At 43.4% G+C, this 16,223-nt stretch overlaps 1 protein-coding gene across 1 annotated transcript in view; it reads right to left on the bottom strand.

Moving 5' to 3' along the window:
- The window catches only part of RHOJ (ras homolog family member J), a 58,485-nt gene continuing 42,262 nt past the window's right edge, over nt 1-16,223 (bottom strand). Inside the window, exons 2-5 of the mRNA XM_057416068.1 lie at nt 11,812-11,870; nt 6,308-6,472; nt 4,858-4,953; nt 1-3,682 (exon numbers count right to left, since the gene is read on the bottom strand). Coding sequence (XP_057272051.1) covers nt 3,536-3,682; nt 4,858-4,953; nt 6,308-6,472; nt 11,812-11,870 — 467 coding nt within the window. The 3' untranslated portion in view covers nt 1-3,535. The remainder of the gene's footprint in view (nt 3,683-4,857; nt 4,954-6,307; nt 6,473-11,811; nt 11,871-16,223) is intronic.

Here is a 16,223-nt window from a genome sequence, read left to right as displayed (position 1 = left end):
TGCAAATCTTACCGCCTTCACTCCCCACAGTTTATAGCCTCTATGACTCTCCTAAGAGTGCTCCTTTGAAGGTGAAATTGGGGTTTGGTTTCTAGCTCATCTTACACTGAACAAGCCTATCTCCTTTCACCTGGCAATCATTTATTGATTTTCTTTTCTTGTTACTAATGGTGCTTGAAAATAACTTGAAGTTTATATCTGCTGCCTTACGCCTGTGCTTGCACTGTGTCTGGTGTTGTGATATTTCTGAAAATAAGCTTTACTGCCTCTTCACGCACCATCTGTTGGCTTTTAGAAAAGGTATTAGGTAGGACTTGCCAAATAGTCAATGAGTCTCCTTCCATCTGCCTACAATCCCTTTTTAAAAGCTATTGGCCTGTGCTATTCCTGCCTCCCCAAAATAATAAGCATAAGAGGGCAGATCCTTGAGTAAGGATCAACATTGCATGGATAAGTGTATCTACATAATCTAATACAGCAATAATGTTTATGGGGTCTGAATTAACTATAGCTATTTTAAAAATATTTATTTTAAAAAATATAGTTTCAAACAGAGTTGCAATGATTTGGGCAGGGTGCTGTGGTTTAATACATTAGGACAGTACCATTTTAGCTTCTACATCACCATGTGTTTTTAAATTGGTTTTTCTTGAGCCACTGCAGTTACATTAATGCTACAAATTCCTATTTGTTTTTTATTGTATATTCATATCCCATGCCATCCTATTAGTATTAACAGACACCCCTGATATTTGGTGGCAAACAAAAATATCATTTGATTATTTGTGGCTTTCTCTGGGTATGCTGGGAATGCTAGATTGCACTTTTCCAGTGTGCTCATTATTTTATGATAAGCGCAGCTGTCAGTCTGGATTTCTATTTCCTATGTATTTTGTAAAGCTCTAAGAGTTTCTGGCAGCTCCAACCTGAATGTTTGCATTGTGCTTCAGCTAAAACAGACTTCACTTACTTTAACCAGAGACTTGTATATAGGCTAGCGCTCTACAGCAACCTACATGAGCTAAAACAAAGTAATCATCCCATTGTATTTCCACTGAAGTAAATGGCTGCACAACAGAGCTCTAATTTTCTCTGAAAACTGTTGAAAGGTTTTTCTTTTTGTTTCAGTGGACTTCTAGTTATGTTGTAACACAACAAACATTACCTAAATATTTATATATTGAATCCACTCCTAATTTTCCACATACTCCCCTACTATCTCTTTACACATTATAGTTCAGCTGATTGCCAGTCTCCCAGCCATGTGAATACTCACTGCTCTGCCTGGGGATGGCAACACAGCCTCTGCGGCATGACGTGAACTCCTTCACCAGGCTTCAGCACTGTCCTCACTCTGAGCTGTGCTTTGTCAGCCAGTTCATTTGAAGCAAATGTCTGGGACATAATAAAACAAAATGTAAATCAGGAGCAAAGAATGACAGCAGTGAGGAAATCTTTCTTTTGTCTGTCTTTGATTTTGCATAATGTTGTTTTCATCCATGCTTGTGTGCTGCAAGAAGGAGATGGTGAGTGAAAGTTGGCTGGGTAATGGCAACAATGCACTTGCCTTGAATTTGATCACTTTGGTCAGAGAAAACTGTTGATTTCTACCTGGAAACATCTCTGGGTGTCAGAGGTGGTTTCTGTAGGTGTCCATGGTAAAGTGAATTTGTGCTAAAGGAGCTTGGCTCCATAATCCTTGATGGCTGCAGGACTGGGCACTGCATCATGCTTGTTCCCTTCTCTGTGGCAAGGGTGCAGTTCCTACAGTTCTGCTGAAGTCACTAATTGCTCCAAGTAACAGTGAGTCTATAATTCACCACTAATCACATGAGTTCTTCTGGTTGCATGCGTGTGCTCAGCCATGCTACTGTGCTTCTGAGGAGGAGTGGACCGGCAGTCCCCTGGAGTGGGGTGTGGGGGAATGCCCCAAGGCTAGGAAGGTGTACTGCTGTTACTTGCTTACTGCTACAGCACTCCTGAAACTACAGGCGTTGCCTTTGCAAGAAGTTACATCAGAGGTTTTCAAATCTGCATTTGCTGGCGCTGTGGTTTTCTGCTTGGGGAATGGAATACATAACAAGACAGTCTCATGGTATTGCCAGGGTACCTGAAGGCAGATGGAAGTAACAAGACATCTGTCAAGTTCACTTCTGAGCGTCTGTGTTGCTGCGGTATGTACAGCCTCCCTGGAGAGGCTTTATTGAAAAGGCACACTTTCTTCAACAGCAAAGAGAGCTAACAGGCAGCTTCCCTTCCCTTAAGGTCTGGACATCCCATCTCTGTGCTGTCAGCTGCAGCCAATCACCTGTGACTTTTGTGAAAGTTCCCTCCTGCTGACTGCAGTCGGGCTGCAACTTAAACAGCACCCACAGTAACGAAGATGGAAAAATGGGAGCAAAGAAGGAAGTAATGAATGGGGGGAAGAAGGCTACAATAAATCAACATGTTTACATCCCAACTTTGATAGGCTTTTTACATGAGATACTCCATTAAAAGAAAAAAAAATCTTAAGGCATTTGGATCACCTTAAAGCACTTGAAGTCAGTATGACCTTTGGCATTTTGGCTTTTGCTGTTCTTGTCTGCTGGGTGAGATGTAGAAATCCAGCTGATCTATAAGGTAAATTTTCAGTTGCCATGGCAATGTGTCTCATTCGTGTTCTCAGTTTGGAAGGGAGATGGTTCCATGCTGCTATTTCATGTCCAGGGCTATATTCTTTGGTGGTAGACTTTCTTTGTTTCTGTACATTAATGCTACAACTCTGTTCTTCCTTTCCCAGCTTATGGAAACATGGCTCAGCCTGAACATTCCCCTGTAAAAATACAGTTATTTGCATTTTTTTTGTTATAAGAACATTCCTTAAGTCTGGAGGTAAATGTTGATCCATTTTGATTGCTTGGGTGCAGCAACATCCTGATGCTGTGAGGTTTCACCATTAAGTGAAAACAAATTGGAATCGCTCCACTTTTGCTTCCATGCGATTTGAACAAACTAAAGCATATCCTGAACTAGTGGGTCTTATAAAAGAAAAGTAGTTAAAAAGTACACCCTACCTATAGTGTATATCTTACATATTAGATTTCTACAGATCATGTGCTTTCAGTCAATTCAGATTCAATCCCTAAGTACTGCAAATTCCTAATTTTGATTGATTCTTGCTTAAGGCCAGAAATGGAGTTTCTCTTATTTCTTTCACCACCTTTAGAACTTTTTTTTCCACATGCCACCTTCACCTTATTCCTAAGTTGAAGAGTCAAGCAGGAGCAGGCACCCTGGTTTCTGTTGGCTCAGTGCAGTCTGCAGTAGTGGGAGCAGGCTGCGTACAGCTCTGGAGGGTTAGGAAAGCACATAGACATGAGTTGGCCTACTGTGATTCAACTTGGAGGTTTCACAGAACAGAGGGCTCCTATATTTGGGTAAAGAAAGACCCCTTTCTGGTCATGTTCTGCATTTCAGTTTCATGTGACCTTCATTGCCTTTCTAACCTGCTTTGTTTCAATTGAACTCATCTTGCTTTTCTTTCCAAGTGACTTCACACGAGGATGCAGCACCTATGGCACTTTGCACAATGCTTCTTCTTCTTCTTGGGATGGAAAATGGTCAGGATTGCCTCATCGAAGACAGTCTTGAGGCCTTTCTGTGTGAGGGCTGAGCACTCCAGATAACATTGTGCTCCAATCTGAAAGAGAGCAGAGAAAATGTGAGTACTCGCTGCTGGGAGAGAGAGAGTGACCCTGTTCCATCATCCATTTACGTTCATACGTGTCTTGCCATAAAGGGAAGCCCAGACCTTTAGAAAGGGGGTCGTATAATTGCTCTATTTTGTATCCGTCTGCCTGTGGGATTAAGGAACAAGCTCAGGTGTTCATCCTGAGGGATGAACATCAACATCACTATCTCACCACAGGGTGTTAACGTGCAGCAGGATTTCTCTGCATGACCCTCCAGAGAGAGAGGAGATGCACCCATGTCTGAGTGCTGGACCAGGAGCTTGGCCTCCCATCTGTGCAGTTGGGGAGGGTTTCAAGGAAATGCTGGGTTGTTAGCTGAACCCCTTCATATACTTGGCTCTTCTCCCCTGACCTGTCGCTCTTCTGTTCTGCCTCCTGCAATATCAGGGAGCTGTTCCCTGGGGAAAGCCTTCTATCTGGTTTCTGGGAATTGCGAACCATTGTCTTGAGATGGGAGTCTCCTGGAGTGCTGGTATGACACAAGCACACAGAGTGGCCTGGGAAAGCAGACTCGATTTATTCAGCAACCTTGTTCCTTATTCAGCTTATTCTGCTAGTGGATGCCCTTGCTGGCCTCTGTGGGCCAGAGCCTGTAAGAGCAACAGCAGTGTATAAGGTGGAAAAGGCCTGTATTTCAGGGATTGAGAAGGGCTTTTAATCCCCCTACCTTCCCTGTGAAAAGGTGTAATAGCACACACACCTTGAGAGCTCCTTCTCTGCTGCTTGGAATGCAGTGGCTAAGTGAGAATCAAGCTGTCTGTGCTTTGTAAGGGGTAGGGATAAGTTTGGCAAGAAGTGACCACAGGGAGGGGTTTGGCTCACACACATCCTGCCTGAAGCCTGAGCAAGAAACTTGACTTAGGTAGAGCAGGCAGTAAAATCTGTTTTGCTGCTCCTTTGCCACTGCTATACCTTGTTGCTTTGCTTAGAGCTCAATTGGGTATCACAACAGAACAGCAGGCTCAGAACACAACCTGTGTCTGGATCCAGCCTATTTGAACAGAGGCTTTAATCTCTGGCTGGTACAAACCTATGTGCCCCAGAGGAGTTCACCTTTAACAAAAAAAAAAACATCAAAAGCTGTGATCAGCTGTTATCATGGGAGCCCAGAAAAAGCTGTTACCTCCTTTGCTAGCTTCACTCCATGCTCGTAGGTGAGTGGTTTCTCCTTCATGTAAAGCAGTCGAGCCAAAGTTTTGGGATCATCCCGAAGATCGATCTAGTTAGAAAATACACAAACCCTGAGCTTAGAACTGCCTTGCTCTAATGCTTGAGACAGATACTCGTAGCTTTACAAACTCACAGTCATATCCTTGCATAAGGGCTTCTGTCATAGTCTCAGATGATACTTTGGAAATGAACTCACATGTTTGAGGGTTATTTTATTTTTTTTAATTTAGTTTTTATTTTATATTTTATTTTTTTTATTTTATTTTAATTTTTATTTTATTTTCATTTTTTCTGTTTAGTGTGAAATAGTTCTTATTGGCAAGCTATTTGGCCAGAGCTCAGATAGCTGCAGTACAGTCAAGATGCAGTTCTCAGTGGCTCTCACAAGGCATCTTGAAAAGCGTTGGTGGAAGTCTGAGACACACTGGAAGAGGAGCCTGCTCTTGCACTGCATTACCCAAAAAACATCCTAACAGGCCAGACAGACACAGCTCAGTCTGACTGACTTGAAACAAAATCCTTTATTTCCATGGAAAACATCAAAGTGAAGCATTCTGGCATTTCAAACCTATCCATTTTCAGAGAGTGTGATCCAAAGGGCAATACTTTTATTTCAAAATAGGTGATTTAGATTACTCCAGTGTGGAAAACAAAGCCAGTGTTAGAACCACTGGACTTTCCTGTGGCATGAAGATTTTCATTTTGACTAGAGTTTGTTCTTTTTATCTAACTTGGCTTAGCCTACTGTCCAGTGTTCGGACGTTTTCCAGACGGTCATATCCCTAATTTTCTCAGTCTCTAGCCACTCTGTGTCCTGGAGGCAAACTCATATTTAAGGCTTTTAAAAAAATTATTTATTTTTATTGATAGATTTATAGATTTTAAGGCTAAAATAAAGTGATTTGATCATTTTGTCCAACATCCACAATAACACAAGCAGGACAGTGAGTCACTAATTGCAGTGTTGATATCAAAACTTGAAGGGAGGCTATTTCCTTCCCATGTCTCTAAGTAAGTCATTTGGATAATTAGTCCCATTCTTAAAAGTTAGTTTGAAGTTTAGCTTCTGCTTCTAACCACAAACTCTGATGTTTTTTTTCTCCTCACTAAAGGCCTGTCAGAAACCTTTTCTCCATATAGACATTTATGCCTTGTTGCCACATTTATACGTATTTGAATAAACATGAATGAGTTTCGCCTCTTGTGACTAGTATGGGACATCTGCATGTTGGTTTCCATTTTAGTCCCTGAGTTTTCCTCTAATCTGGCTGCTTTTCACATCAGAAGTTAAATAGGAAACCTTTCCACAAAGCTCAGCCTCTAGCCACCCCCTGGGGTGGAGTAGGAATCCCCTCACTCTGAAGACCCCTGAGATGGCTGGCAGTGCTCCAGAGAAGGATTACCTGTGTTCCTATGAGGACGTAAGGCACGTTGGGCATGCAGACTTTCAGCTCGGGCACCCACTCCTCCTGGACGTTGTGATACGAGGCGGGGTTCACCACCGAGAAGCAGATCAAGAAGACGTCGGTGTTAGGGTAGGACAGGGGTCTCAGCTGGTTGTAGTCCTCCTGCAGGGGAAAAATAGCATGTGTGTTATGGGCTGGGGGCTAAGTGCATATGGGAGCATTATGCTGGCTTTTGATGAACTGCTCAACACCGCCCCTCCATGCTCATGCACATTTACAACCTCTGAGTAGCTGCTGAGGGCAAAATCACCCCTTGGGGGCCAGGGACACCTGTTTTTGTCAGCACCTTTACCCGAAAAAGCTAACACATTTTGTTTGTATGTGCATTATCTGTGGTGATGGTGGCTTAGAGGGTAATGCTAAACAGCATCCATCACAGCTGGAATAACAAAAATTGATCTCGAGGCTGTGTGTACAAGCCTCAGCCCTTTGGCACTGCGATATCATCCTGGGAATTATCATTTCACTGTCACCACTAGATAATATTTGCTGATAGCACACATCACTAGGGGGTTTTCTGTTAATATTATGGGCTTTCTATTCCCCAATAGGCATTACAGACATGACCATACGCAACAAATGGTGTCTCTGGGCTATTTGATGCCATTGCAGTCATGTTACAGTATGCAGCAATGTGTCAGTCAGCAGAAGACACTCATCTTTAAAACACAAAGCAGATCAAATCCAGCCTGCGGTGGCTGGGTAAATCACTGATGGTGATTCAGTGTTTCCACAGGCCCTGGACTGAGGAAAAAGAGATGGTTTCTCTATGGGCTAGGTGTGAAAAGGGTGAATTTTCAAACAGCTCAAAGCACAGCTGTGTCATGTTGTGAGCTGGCTTTGACAGCTAAGTTTCAAGGAAGAATTTGGTTCTGTTTTCAGGCTTGAGATGTTGAAAGTGAGCAGAGGTTTTGCAAACCAGGTGAAAGTAATAGACTGGTTCTGTCTGATAGTGAGAGCACATGTAGCTGTGTCTGGAGGGTTCTTTTCAATGAAACCTGCTAGAAAATGTCAGTGCAATGAAACAGATGCTGCTGTTCTGAAGACTTTTCCTTAGAGGAGTCCAGAATTAAAAAAAGGGAAAAGAGCACAAAGTTAGAGTGTAGGGAACAACAATATATGTTGCTGTCAAGCCTGATTGAGACCTAGGTCTTTAGTTTATAGTTTCTGCATTCTGGGCAAGCCTCTAATCTCTACAATATGGTTTCTTTTAGTTACAACTGTATGCAAATTGAACTGGTGCAGCTTTGTTTTGCAGATACTGAAACAGTTAACAGCTCAATGAGAAAGGAAAACCAAAAAAGTATCCAGGTGCTCAAACTTGAAAACATTTATTTGAGGTAGGGAAAACCCACATTAGGGGCAGGAGCAATGCGAGCTGCTGCCTGTCAGGCAGGAGAAACTGATGCAGGACTTTATCACTGTGTGCCCAGATTAGATGGTGCTTTAATTCAGCCTTGTTTCTGTCTTGCTTTAATTGCATCAGCAAATGAGAGGGCTTTAATTATGAGTTGAGACTGGTAAATCTTCTTGCCAAAGTCTTTTGTTCACTGAGTATGCAGTGTTAACATGGCCCAGGCTACTTCTGTACCAACACTAGTTGCAGAAAAACACTAATGGATTATGTAAAAATAGTCTGCTCCAACCGTTTCTAAACAAAAAACCTTAATAATTTATTCTGAAAGGAAGTATGAGGCAACTTTAGCTTTGTACCATTAAAAAAGAAATTTAAAGAAACATCTTGAACCACAAACAAAATGTTTTGCTTTGTCTAACTGAATGTTCATTTTTCCAAGCCCACCTCACCAGGAAAATGATCAGTTACAGCCTCCGGCCCCTCAACCATAGCATTTGGGGTAAAGCCAGAGGACTCGTCAACTGACCTATGTCCTTCCAGCCTCATAGAACTGGAAGAATGATTTACAAGACAAAAGAAGGTGTCTGGACGTATCAGCTTCCAAGAAAGGGTGGATTCTCCATGTTCAGGGAACAGCAGGGAAAAAACCCCTCAGACATGTTTGTGGGAACATCAGCAATACAGGCCATGAAGAAACAAAGTTGGTGGGAGGAGATTTATACAAGGCTCTGGAGATGTCACCCAGCTCCCAGCAGATGAGTTAATAGAGGCAAAGTGGATGTCAAGATGATGGGATCAGTGGAGCAATTGCATTATGGAGACAGATGAATTTTATGGGGATGCTGTGGGTTAGGAAGACCTGGCGTGATTATGGGGCATTATTTTAACCCAGATCTTAAAATCTAAAATTAAGTATGTTTATATCACAGTCTACATGGGCTGATACTAGGTGCTTGGCGAAGGTATTTCCTGCGCCTTAATTGGTGCAAATCGCCTTCCTAAAAGAGCCACGCGGTGGCAGCAAGCCCTCGAGGAATCATGATTCAGGATTTTTGTTGGAAAGCAACTGGCTAAGTATCACCAGTTTCAATATTCCAGGCGTGCATATTTAGAGGGGCTGGAACTTACTGTACCATTTCAATTGCAAACTAAAAGCCCCAGGTGCTCTGCCTGGCAGCGACAGCTACAGGAGAGTGCATTTAATTTTATTTGGCTTGCTCCTTTGTAGCCCCTAAAAAATAGTTTTTCAGGAGGAGCGTTCCTGATTTGTATTAGCAGCACAGAACATTATATAAACTATAAGGAGGGACAGTCATGCATCACATAGCAGAGGTCTCATCTCCCATCAGGGCACATGGGGCTTGCATGGATGTGTTAAAGCACAAGCACAAATGCGGTGGAGAAGAATGGATCTGGGCTTCTCTACATGCCTGTGTCTCTGGACTGGCAGGAGCCTCCAAACTGCATCAGACAAGGATTCAATTGGATCCAAGGATCCAATCGCTGTACCTGCTCTCCAGGAGAAGGCTATAAAACCTTTCAATGGACCATTATGAGATATGGCGCATCAGGATCATTTCTCATTGAGAGATGGTTGAAGTCAAGCAAATGAATAGCGTAGAAAAGGGACTGGACTCTGCCTGGGTATGGGACATAACCGGAGGTGCTTCAGGCAGTGGTGTTTGGGAATGGACCTGAGTCCCCATGGGCTTGGGCTGTAGATGATTATTAATTTGTTTCATGCTCTATTTTGCTGCCAGCTCCAGACCTTGGCCTTGCTGAATTACCTGACTGTGACTTGCCAGAGCTGAGACACATAGACTGGTGTTGTTCCCTCCCCACTCTGTCGCTGCCATCAGCCTTGCAGTATTCAGGCCCGGAAAGTACAGTGAACTTTGCTTTATTTGCGTTGCTGCCGTGCTGGTCTCACACAGGCTCCCTGCCATGTCAGCCTGTTAAAGCACTCCACACCTGAGTCCTGTCTGGGGTAAAACAGACCACTGTTTTCTTCCTCCTAGAACTGTTTGTGCCAGGGATGCAGAAAACCAGATACTCCAGATCTGGGGTCTCTGCCAGCTCTCCATTCAGGCTGACAAAGGGTCCTCCTGCAGGAGTATATTTTCCAATTGTTATTTCATTAGCATATGTTTTATAGCATTGTAATGTCAAATGCTATTTTTGGCTATGACTTCACACTGATGCCTTTTGCAAAGCCACGTGACACAAGGAGGAGGGAGGAAACAACCCAGATGATCTGTTGTTATAGCTTGAGCATGTGGGAAGCATCATCCCTTCAGCCTCCATGGAGATAGAATCTGGTCGTCAAGAAGTGATTCATGTTCTGAGTTTTAACTAGATGGCCACGTCCTCTGGACCAGGGTCTGAAAGGGAAATGAGCCTGATGCATTAGAAGTGGTTCTTGGGGGCAGATGGTGTTCTGGCTAGTTTGAAGCAGGAGATGGCGAAATGCCTGTGGATGGTGGAGGGAAGTTTGTCACAGATTAGTGTTTCTTCTGCCTATAGAGGACAAATAAGAGGGTGTGTCACTGAGGAAAAGGGTGGCAGGTGGAACTGTCAGTCCTGTGGGAAAAAAGTAGAAATATTAAGGCTGACTGAGAACTGAATATAAGACTACGTCTCATTTGGAAAGGCTTGCCATGCTGCTGGATCGTGACAGACACTCCAGGCTCTGTGTTTATGAGTGCAGAGTACAAAATTGAATATGGCATAGGTGATTTGCATCATACTGTGGAACTGGTTTTGAATCAACTGTTTCCATCATGTGAATAGAAAGGATGGGTGGATGGTAAATGACACCAAGCTAGCTATGAAGTGACCACTGCTGCCTACACACATGGAATAAAAGGAATAAAAATTAAAAAAAAGTGATACTCAAAGCATAAAAAACCCAGTCCTGCTGAGTGCAGGTTTTTCTGGAAGTGACAGTTTGTCCTGATGGGGTTTTTGACCTCTGCATCCTGCTGCAAAGTATTTTCTGTAGTACGTGGCCTTCTGAGACAGGAGAGTCTCCTTCTGCATTGTTTATGCATTTCATAGCAGTCAGTTATGGCCAAAAAAAGCACAGCCAAGAACTGAAGAAGTGCTCCTGAAAGCAAAGCTCCGCAACCAGGGCTCCTGGGTCCCAGGGTGTGAAGCAGGCTCCCAGATCTGCTTTCCTCTCCTGGTGCCTCCAGTTCCAGCTGTGACCGGAGGAGCTGGCGGGTGTGGGTTCCAACCTTCCCAGGCTGGGACGAGCTGGGACCTGGGACCTACTCCCTCGATTCTCTGTAGGTGATTTTCTGCAAGGTTTCTGTGCAGGCTGTGGTTGTTTCTTTACTCTGTCAGTTGCTAGCATTTGGAGATAGGAGAGGAAAGTTTCACCATGAGAATATGTTGCTCCCTATACCCTCTTCTGCCCTTCTATTAGCAGAGCAAGGTGGTGAGAAACGCTCTCTTCCTCTTCAGGGGGATGAAATGAGCCCACAGACCAGAGCTGTTCTGCAAACCTTTAGTGCAAGCACGCTGTATCAGACTGTGGACAGTGAAAACAGTGAAAGAATTATATATCTAATGTAATGTAATGGACACCCTTGCCCTCGAAGGAAGATGTTGGGATGGATGCCAATCTGGCTGGGTCAAAAAAGTCAATAGATGGTGTCCAATAGGGTGGTACTGTATTGTATTAGGTTTCTGAGCTTGGAAACGGGAATTCTCTGTATCTTCAATGCCACCATGTGGTAAATGTAAGAAAACATTGACTATATATGAAAGGTCATATTTGCAGTAAAAGTTGGATATATAGGAGGCTGACCAGCCTAATCAGGCTTTAGTTTTTTTTTGCTTAGACTAAATTCAGTCTTAGGAATGAGTGCATTTGTGTGTGTTTTATTGCTGAACTAGAACGAAAGCTCAATGTATAAAACAGAAAGGAGAAGGTCAGCAGTTCAGCCATTGTAACTCACAACTTTTTGTTAGTATTTGTAAAAAACCCCAAACAGAAACAGCATGAACAACAAATGCTAGTATATGGTAGTAACAAACAAACATGGGAAAGGAAAATGATAAATGTTTTGCACTAATTTACCTGCCCTGCAGTGTCATAAAGTCCCAGCAAGTGTTGTTGTCCTCCCACAGTCACAGTTACTGGAAGAGAGAGACAAGAGATGTTTATGCACAAGCCAGTGGCCTCATTTTCCTGTGTTTTAATCATAAAATGCCAATAGCCCCTTGTGCTAGGCACATTAGCACGTGTCTTACAATGTGCATACCAAACCAAGCACATCTATTCAACCCAAATTGAAGGCTATCTAAAGTCATAACAAAAGCAAATCCTTTATGCCAATCTCTTATTTCTCTACAGAAACCCAAGAGCAATGAGCTGCACACACTGCTACTATCAGGCACCCAGACTGGGGGACTTTTGCTTCTGTCTCTGCAGCCATCAGCTGAGCTCCATGAAGTGCTAGGACCTGAAAACACAGAATTCCTACCTCCTCACCATGAGCACTAGGGTAGGTTTGTCATAGATCATTGAGAGGGGTTTATGGTTGTTTTATTTATTCCAGTCTGTGCAGTGATGAAGCATTCAGCAGCCGTTGATGTTTGGTGGGTCTCAGTAGAGATATGCTGCCTCTTTGGGCAAGCTGTCCTGTGTCATGCAACTGCAAGTAAAGCGGCAGCACTTAACGTGGGGCTCTGTGGTGAATGCTTCAAAGGGCAAGGAGGAAGAGGAGGACCAATATTTTCAGGAATCTTGGGGGCAGATTCTGTTGCAAATGAAGGAAAACATGGCTTTGTTTATTGATCACACTCAGCATGTTTATGCCTTTCCTAGAATTCACTTTGAACTTTGGTTTGAGCCCATTGGCATTGATGAAAATGTTTTCTCATTACCTTTGGATGAACCCCACTATTACAGTTATTTTGTGTAAAGGATATGATCTGTGTTAGCAACTTTTAGTTAACCAGTTAATCTGCTTAAATCATTACTACTCAGCTGGAAAGAAAGGGGGAAAGGGGGCAACCCATAAGTCAACAGGAAGATTTATACATTCACCAGGAAGGTTGCTCATAATAATGGTATTCTTGCAGCCCATGGACTATTGCTTTTTGTAAGAGTGAAGGCAAACAGCTGGAATGAACATAGAGCTACGGCTGGAGTAGGGGAGGGTTAAGACTGGTGCTTACTGGCTGATCACAACCTGCAATTAATGAGAGCTGGGAAAGATTAATAGAGGAGGCTTGAAAACATCACACAGGTTCTTGCTGATTTTTTCATAAAGTGGTGAGGCTTTTGTGGGAGAAAAGCACTACAGTTCATGGAAGTTAATAGCTCCTGCACTGAGGAGCAGCATTCTGCTTGAAATCTCTTAGACCTGAAGTCTCTGTCAGTGTGGCTGGACAGACTGATTATTCAGCAGCTTCTCTTGCTTGCAAAGCAACATGGAAATTTTGCTAGCATATAAACAGAACAAAATTGACATCCTGAAAGTACAGAGGCTCAGCAAGGACCAGACTTGCTGATGAGAGCAGGATGGGCTGCACTCACCCGCTGCTGGGACTGCCTTGTGATGTGATGGGGAAAGAGGACATGGGAAAGGGGCTGAGAGCACTCATCCTGCTCCTCATTTCAGGAGGTAGCTTGTACACAGTGCAGCTCCTAGGGAAACTCAAAACAGGGCTAGCTGTTCAGCATGGATGTCCATGGATGGACAGGGAAGCCCAGGAGAGAATTACCACGGTGGGGACATAGGTACCAACTCAGACAGGAGACAGTCCAGATGCCCCAACACCTTCCTTCAACCTGACTTTACTCTGCTTGAGGACCAACTGTTGGAAGTTATACCCTTCAGCTGAAGGCAGTTTTCCAGCTGTAGTGTGCTCGCCATGCAAAGTGGGATGCTCATAGGACAGCTGTGTGGCCATGGGGTGCATGGAGGTGCAGGTGATCTAAAGTGTCTGACAAATACGAAGAGACATTTGCCATATGTCAGTACTGACACAGTTATGCAGCTCTGCCTCTCATGCTGGCTAACCCTGAGCACAGGCAAACTGATCTGGGTCCTGCTTACAAAGATGAGCTCAGGTCTTTGGAGTTTTACAGACTTAAAAGTCAAATTGAAGTTTACTCTGTCCAGGCTTGGATTGCTGTGAAGCTTTCCTGGCCCATCTCTTGGTGGCATCTGACTTACAGAGCTACACTGGCAAAAAGCCCTGATGCAGATACAAATTGCTGTCTTGTTCCAGTAGTTCATAGGGTTTGGAGATAAGTTGTTTGCATAGAGGTCCAATCTGTCTCTCGTGCACTATGCTTTGCCAGAAGGATATGCTGCAAGAGCTCCTAAACTATTATCTGAGCTCTGTGGTCCATGAAGTCATGATGGATATTTTGCAACAGGTCTGTGGAGCCACACACTGGACAGTTATTAATTTTGAAGTTCAGTTTGGCTCTTGGTGACCTCTGGGAAATGCTGAGGGGGAGTAAAGAGGTTGTTGGTGTTGTACCATTACTCTTCACAAAAACAAGGGCTAAGAAAGGCAGGTTTTTTGATAAATATACTGAGTCTACCTATCTCGCACATCACATTTTAATTCTCCTATAGCATCCTGCCACAGGCCCTGCAGTGAATTTCTGTGTGGTACCAGTCATATCTTTTTTCTTTTTCATTTTCTTGCTTTCTCTTTTTTCTCTTTTCTTTTTCTTTCACTTTCTCTTCCCACCCATCAACCTTTATATTTTCTTTCTTATTGTCAATGATTCTAATCTGTTTCATCATCAGAAAATATCCTTCATGTCCACATCACCTCCCTAAGTTTACAGCTACCATCCCAGCAAAACTATCTTGTTGGCTAAACTTCAGCAACAGGCAAACTGCTGTCTTTGGATTCCTGACTCTGAAGCAGTGGGGAACAAAAGGCTCACACTGACATTCCAAATAATCACTGGCTCTTGAAACAGCAATGTCTAGATTAATATATTGGTGCTGAAACTTCCACTACTTTCCTGCAAGCAAAACAGATGTCAATTTAGATGTTTTTTGCCTGTGAGAACATCATGGTATTTTTATACTGAGAATTTATCGGTCCTTCTCTGTTGGGCTAAAGGCTGTTCAGTGTGTCCTCTTGGTAGGTCATACTTATGAGCAGAGATTGCTCTGCTAGATTTGTAGGCCTTACTCTTGGCTTTATCCCAGTTTACTTTTATTTACCCTGTTACCATCTTTTCCTGTTCTCTCTGTGGCCAGCCCAACGGGGAGCCAAAGAAGAATTCCTTTCCAGTCATAGGGGTAATGCAGGCTTCTTTACAGGCTTGCGAACTCAGTTTTATGGACAGTCGTGGAGTAACAAGATAAATATGAACTCTCCTTGCCATTTACTGGCTATATTAATATATTGATTACTCACTGAAATGGTATGGCCTTTAACACTGAGCACAGTGGGGACTGCAATAAAGCATGGCTGAATGCTTGCACAGTCCTGGTTCTCATTTGGCTCCAGTCTGGGTTGCAGCAGATGATGCGACAGGGCAGATGTTTTTCCTCCTTTCACTGGGTGATTTTAACCAAGTGCAGGATGTGTAGAGCACTGCTTCTAAAATATTGGTTAGATCAAAAATTAGCTGGGTATTGCTTGCGCAAGTTTGAGTAACTATTTTGGGTCACCTCCAGGGCTTTGTCACAGGTCTGTGTGCCTGGAGGTTTTGCTAACAGTCTTCAACAGAGGCCTCTGAAACATGCTATCTCACTTGGAGGCCACAGCAGAATGGCAGGGTGTTAGATGGGAGTTATTGGGTGGGCTGGATCTGGTGTGTGAACCATCAACTGGTCTGAACTGGGAGCCTTTTTTTTTTTAATAAGTAGTTAGTTTGTGTTCCTGGGGACAATGCAACAGTTTTTGTTGGTGTTCTTGTTGCCTGGGTTACCCCAAATCCACCTATCAATGGTCACTTGTTGCCAAACTCTTCCCCTGCTGTGTTTCATTTGCTCACAGCAAAGTCCTGATGACTTTGTGGGACTGAACTGAATGCATGGAAGAGCCCTTCAGCCACACAACAGCAATGTTCATTGTCTGCATTGACAGAAAGGGTACATAAATTATCTACTGCCCTCCCAGAGTCTATTATGTTGATTAATATCACAAAACCCCACATAAATCTTTGATACAACACCAAACAAGGAGCAATAGCTCTGATGCGCTTAGCTGCGGTACAAGAGAGTGGATGTGCCTATCATGGGGTATTTTTCTATGCCTGTGAAGAAAAGCTTGCAGAACTAAATGGCTAGCCGGAATATACACAATAGCTTAAGCAGTGTCTAATATGATACTGCATGCGAGAAGTCATCTATTTACTGTAGTGTTTTCCTGCCAATAAATTTAGGTCCAGCTGCTTTAGAGAAAGATGCCAGGAGCCTGACAGGGAGCAGAGATGGTAGCACCTGCCTGGCTGGGAGGCTTTCTTGTAATTTTTTGGTACATTAGGCTGCGACAAGCCTCAAA

The sequence above is a fragment of the Pezoporus wallicus genome, unplaced genomic scaffold (genome assembly GCF_028554395.1).
Source record: "Pezoporus wallicus isolate ANWC-B61680 ecotype Strahan unplaced genomic scaffold, APGP_CSIRO_Pwel_v1 scaffold_2146, whole genome shotgun sequence".
NCBI lineage: Eukaryota > Metazoa > Chordata > Aves > Psittaciformes > Psittacidae > Pezoporus > Pezoporus wallicus.
The sequence above is the reverse complement of the archived record's forward strand: the minus strand, read 5'-3'. Positions and strand labels throughout refer to the sequence as shown.